This window comes from Cryptomeria japonica, chromosome 2 (genome assembly GCF_030272615.1).
Source record: "Cryptomeria japonica chromosome 2, Sugi_1.0, whole genome shotgun sequence".
Lineage (NCBI taxonomy): Eukaryota > Viridiplantae > Streptophyta > Pinopsida > Cupressales > Cupressaceae > Cryptomeria > Cryptomeria japonica.
Genome location: NC_081406.1, coordinates 106,649,369 through 106,655,165, shown reverse-complemented (window position 1 = coordinate 106,655,165; position 5,797 = coordinate 106,649,369). Strand labels below are relative to the sequence as shown.

At 33.8% G+C, this 5,797-nt stretch overlaps 1 protein-coding gene across 1 annotated transcript; it reads right to left on the bottom strand.

The window, feature by feature from the left end:
* Positions 1 to 1,238: 1,238 nt before the first annotated feature.
* Positions 1,239 to 5,522, bottom strand: LOC131054301 (beta-glucosidase 12). The gene is made up of 13 exons (XM_057988777.2): positions 5,203 to 5,522; positions 5,030 to 5,096; positions 4,868 to 4,926; positions 4,612 to 4,687; positions 3,726 to 3,803; positions 3,547 to 3,634; positions 3,109 to 3,361; positions 2,878 to 2,993; positions 2,396 to 2,616; positions 2,244 to 2,275; positions 2,038 to 2,140; positions 1,831 to 1,939; positions 1,239 to 1,735 (listed from the first exon to the last, which is right to left on the bottom strand). The coding sequence occupies exons 1-13, from the start codon at positions 5,326 to 5,328 to the stop codon at positions 1,570 to 1,572; spliced, it is 1,494 nt and encodes a 497-aa protein (XP_057844760.1). The 5' UTR covers positions 5,329 to 5,522; the 3' UTR covers positions 1,239 to 1,569.
* Positions 5,523 to 5,797: the final 275 nt, after the last annotated feature.

The following is a 5,797-nucleotide window of genomic DNA, read 5'->3' as shown; positions in this document are numbered from 1 at the left end:
TTGGGAGGTAAATCATGATGTCATAATGGGTTCATAGATAATGTATTAATATATTATGAACTTTGACATTAGTTTGTTGTAATCTACTATATTAATGACAAGATCATTTTGTATTTTGATTTTATTTTAAATGTGGTGTTGTAGTTGGACTTTTTTTGGCATGAGATGATCAGTTGCACACCTCTATTATATTTACATGAGGATAGATATCTTGAATTTTATAAATTATTTGTTGTATGATATTCCTTCATTTGGTTTCAATAGAATATCTAAGGAACCTACATTTTTATTTGGATATGAATATGGCATGGAATTGTTGAGGATATTATTTATATTTCAAGCATTATACTTACTGTGTGGTCCACATATAAAAAAATCCCATACCCTAGTCTAAACCCAATTGGTTATGAATAATCTAATAGGTGTTATCCACTTAGTTTTAAAGGAGATTCCTTTTATTTCCATTTTTTTTTTTATTAAGCTATAGATGTTAGTTTTGAGGACTTATTTGAGGAGTTAATTGATGTCCTTTTTTTTGTTATCTCCTTATATTTGGATGTTGAGTCATGTTGTCTAATTATGAAGATTGCTTTGAGGAGTGTAGTAGATGGTTAGTGGTTTTGGACATATTTATTTGATGATAAAATACTTACATTTGATCTTACTTAAGTTTGAGAGGCCTACATATATTGCATTCAACCTTGAGGTTAAATGGTTGGAAGTTATTGATTTTTTTTTTGCGGGGGGGCGTGGTGGGGATTGAGCAAATTTGGTAGGACATGATCTAATTTGCAAGTTTTCTTTCTATGGCCAAGTGTGTACCTTATAGGTTAAATTCATTTCATGTTAGAATTAAGATGTGTGAATTTGATCATTTATTATTATTGTATTTCATTCTTATTTAGGGACAATTTGGATGATTGGACCTTTGTAATCTCTATTTTGTATGTGATATGAAGAACGTGCTAGAGATAAGGTGATTATGTGAGAGATGCTTCAATTTGCAAGGTTGTAAATTTTGGGTGATATTTGCAATGTCATGTCTCCTCCATTTATTTTTCTCAATTAAGTTGGAATGACACTTTAACTCGTTTTGAACAAATTGGTTTAATTTTGTTTCAAATGTTAAATGCCTTTGAATTAAAGTACTATTGAGATAGTTGAGCTCTCTAAAAAGAATGATATTTCATTATGTGAACAACACCATGATGTATTCATCACCAATATTTATTTCAATAAAAAATGAATTATATGAACTACTTACTATTCATAAAATATGAATCAACAAAAATTGATCCAAAAAGATATATAATTAAATCTTCATATAGATCAATAATTTGACATAATGTGAAAATAACCTACTACTTACCAAACATAACCTCTATTATCTAACGGTCAAATTTAGTGAATTGAAAAAAAATTCTATGATTGACTAAAACCGAACTAGAGAATGGTAGGAGAAAATAAGAAAGTAAGAATTTGATAGAAATGACTTATGTAATTAGAAAGGACAAATCTTGGCGTTATTGATGCCACAAATCTTATTGTACGATGTAACAGTGTATTTCTTCATTTCAAGAATCTGTGGAACCAGCGTGCCGACGCTTTGGGATATCTCTTGAGGTTATTTCTGTAGTCCACGTAATGGAGGCCAAAACGTACTGTATAACCACTGGTCCACTCAAAGTTATCCAACAAAGACCAAGCAAAATATCCTCTAACATTCGATCCTTCCCTGCAATCAAATTCACCATTTATGCACCATATATATATAGGAGAGGCATGAATACGGAAAATATGATATATACTTATCAAATGGAAATTACTTGCCTTATTGCCTCGTGAAGGTACCACAAATGCTGTGAATGGTAATCTACTCGCCATGTATCGTTCAGAGCTTCCTTTAATGATAAAGTCTCGTTGTTGACTTCGTCAATACCTGTGATCAGAATTGGCACACAAAGTCATTTATAGGAATAATAATTTTGATTTGAAACAAATGGAGTCAATGGGATATATGATAGAATAATTTATTACCATTTTCTGTTATGAAAATGGGCGGATTATCATATCGATCTTTGACGTAGTCCAAAATGTCTCTTATTCCTTGTGGATACACGTGAAGCCATGGAGATCCAGCCTGTCCACGTTAAAAAAGAAAAAGCATTGGCCAACGGATATTTCAAAACAATTTTTACAGTATAACCAATTAAGATTTCATTAAAATGTTGAGTAGGCCTTACCAAGGGTCCAATGAGTATACCATTCCTCCGCGCTGCAAACATTTTGATAGGAAACAAATGAACAATTTTGTTAAACGGTTGTCTGATATTTCAAAAGCTGAATCAATCTACAGTGTTTTTTTGGTTTTGAGTTTTTTTTCTGGAAACCGTACCAGTAAGATTAGCTTGGGAATCCAGTGAATAGCTTGTATTAAGTTTAATCGATGAAGTTGAAACATGAGCAGCGTACATGGTTGTGTAATAGTTTAAGCCCACAAAGTCAAATGAACCTTTCACCATAAGCGATTGAGCTTTACTAAACTTGGGCAAACGCGGACCAACAAGATTTCTCATACTTGACGGGTAATCTCCTTTTGTAATTGGATCCATAAACCTGCATTCACAACAATTATAATTCAATATAAACGGTTTTTTGGGTAGATCCGATGGTCAAGTCTTGAATAATGATGGTAAGTTTGATTTTATCTGTATTTATCTCAGATGAATGAAAAGTGGCTCACCTCATCCAAAGAAAAGTTATATCATAACATGTTAAGACTTAGCTTCCTGAACCCCACCAGATATTGATTCCTCCTTTTTAATTCAATAAAATTAAAGACAAAACAGATTGGAGCAGATTTTAGCAGGTACGTACCAACCAAACATAAAATCTATGACCCTTTGGGCAGCCATCTGATCCGAGGATGTATTTGAATAAGGCAGTGCCTTCATGCTGTCTAAGGTGATGCCAATCAATCCCTTCTGCACCGCCTGCATGTTAATAAACCACCAACTTTTAATGTAATTATGCTTATGAAGATGCATGTTCAACGGCGGTGGATTTCTGTGTAGTAGTAAATTAACATTAGTTTTGTGAGTCACTCACCTGATATTTGTTCTTGTATAAACTGACAGCAGCAACATGAGCAAGAAGAAGATTATGGGCCACAATATATGGCTCTGTTGCAGAGTTCCCTGTGCTTAAATTTCCATTGCTACTGGTATGGCGGCCTGGTGCAGCTGTTCCACTGTCATATCCAAAAGCAGCAATGGCATGAGGTTCGTTTAAAGTTACCCAAAATTTCACTCGATCCCCAAACTCCTGGAAGCACACTTCACTGTAATCTGCAAAATCGCTCCTGTGGAATGCCAAAAAGGGGCTCTTTAGCCTCAGATAGTGACTAAGAAGAATAAGTCAAATCCATGACCACAGTAATAACTATACCATAATATTCATCTGAACAATTATAAGAGTTAATCTAGGAATGATTGCCCTAGTGCAATGTAATTTAGTGGAATGAGTATGGAAAGCTCTCTGTCATACACAATATTTTGACTGAGAAATCCTCCATATTTATCCGCCAATGCTTGTGGTGTGTCGAAATGGAGCAGTGTCACGAAAGGCTTAATACCTTTAACAAGAAAGGAGCTGGCGGATCAGTATTAGCCAGAACAGGACATAGAATTCATAATGTTAATACCCAAATTAATGTTACACATTACCATGCAACAAGAGTTCGTTAATAAGGTTGTTGTAATATGCTACACCAGCTTTGTTGATCCCGCCTTTTAGTGAGCCATCTGCCACAAAAAGCTTTAATAAGACAAGGATGGCATTTGTTTCATGGGTTTTCTACTGCAGAGAAGGTCGTAGGTTTCCACTGAAATTTTCACTATACAAAAAAGACAGGTGGGTATGCTTAAAATGTGGTCAGTTGTATTGGAATATTTGAAGGGGGTTGAGCTCACCATTTCTCAAAAAAAAAAATGTCTCTTTATAAAACTGCTATCATTCTAGGTAAGGATCTTACAAGAGACCATGTTACAAATTTTGAGGAGAGAAGGTAGAGACATTCTAACATTCTCGCCCTCGGCATTATCTGAGGGGATTTAAACTTGCGAATCCGCTCTAATACCACTTGAAGAAAGTTGAACTGGCCATTCCTCCCAAAAAAAAATGCAGCTCTTTAAGAAATTGCTACCGTTTCAATTAAAGATTAAAAAAGAAACTATTAAATCATATCACAAATCCCAAGAAAAAACGGTAGACACATTCCAACAACTATTGATGTTTCTTTATTTTAAAGAATTTGTCCATATAAGTGGTCGAGAGGCCTTTTTAGCCCTGAAGCCTACGTTTTAAAAACTGTAAAATTTGTTTTAAGAGACACATAATATAAACTCAAACACTAATTTGATTAGAGAAGAAGAAGTAAACTTAATAAATTGATCTTAAAAGATAGACGAATCTATCACTGTGTAATAATTAATTCAAAATAAATATATATTTTTTATCAATATTTTAACCATACTCTATGATCCAATCAAAACAAAAATGAAAGTTGTTATTTCTAATTCACTACTAATCTCAAAATAAAATATTACTCACATGGCAATATCCGTGACCAGGAAATAGAAAACCTATATGCATCCATGCCCATCATCTTCATAAGTTTAACATCCTCCTACAGTGTTGAAATACGTCCCTTTTATTCAGTACACCATGCAGCTACACAAAATGACATGCATCCAGTAGCAATCACAATGCAAATACACAAAATCACAGGCATCCAAGAACATTGTATTGAATAAAGACTCAAATTTTAGAGCATTAGATCATTCAGCAAGTACTGTTATTACTGCACCTTATAGCGGTGGTACTGGTCTACAGCAACATCTCCATTGCTCCCATCCACTATATTCCCTGAAAATCATTTCATGTGAATCAAAAAGCTCAATACACATAAACCATTGTAACAGATATATCCCACCTAGCTGTTAATTGAAATTGAAATGTGGGTTATAACCTGCGGTATGTGAATAAGTATCCCAGATGCTTGGGCTTCTTCCTCCCTCTCTGGCCGCTCCTTCATACTGCGAACAATGACATCTCAGAAAGGGCTTCTCTTGAAGGTTTATAATTGAATAGATAGGACGTTTCATTTCAATCATTTAAAAATGAAGGAGCAGGAAAGATCACCTGATATGCAGCAGAGCCTGTACCAAACATAAACCCATGAGGAAATTCTCCTCTATTCAATTTTTCAGTTGCAGACACACAAACTACCAGAAGCCACATACAGAGGACACATTTTCTGGTATCCATTCTGGCAAACTAACAGATCCAGTCTTCCAATCCAATGTTCTTATATTGCAAGGTATAGCCATGGCAGATTTTCCCTTGGACTGAAAGTCGGTCAATATTTGAAAGATAAAGTCAATTTGTACCCACCATTCTGGATACACATTTGACTGTAAATTTTCATTATGCTGAGAGGTATCTAGAATGACATTAAAAATTTTCTAAACAAAAATTTATTTTTGAAACAATTTGACATACAAATGATGGGTAAATGCATGAAATATTCTATATTTTAGCTTTTGTGGAGGTGTTATTTGCAAGACTTTAATAGATTTGTATTCTTGATATTTAATATTTTAAAAAACATTTATTTGATTTTTTCTTTCTATTATAAGATATCTCTCCACATATTTTACATATATTTTTAAATATAAGTATATTAGTTACAGAACAGAAACATAAGAGATAAGGACGGCATAAGAGATAAGGACGG

Coding starts and splice junctions, on each gene's coding strand:
- LOC131054301 (XM_057988777.2), bottom strand. CDS start 5,328: ATGGATACCAGAAAATGTGTCCTCTGTATGTGGCTTCTGGTAGTTTGT. Junction 2,994..3,108: donor TATACAAGAACAAATATCAG/GTGAGTGACTCA, acceptor ATTAACATGCAG/GCGGTGCAGAAGGGATTGAT. Junction 1,940..2,037: donor CATTTTCATAACAGAAAATG/GTAATAAATTAT, acceptor TTCTGATCACAG/GTATTGACGAAGTCAACAAC.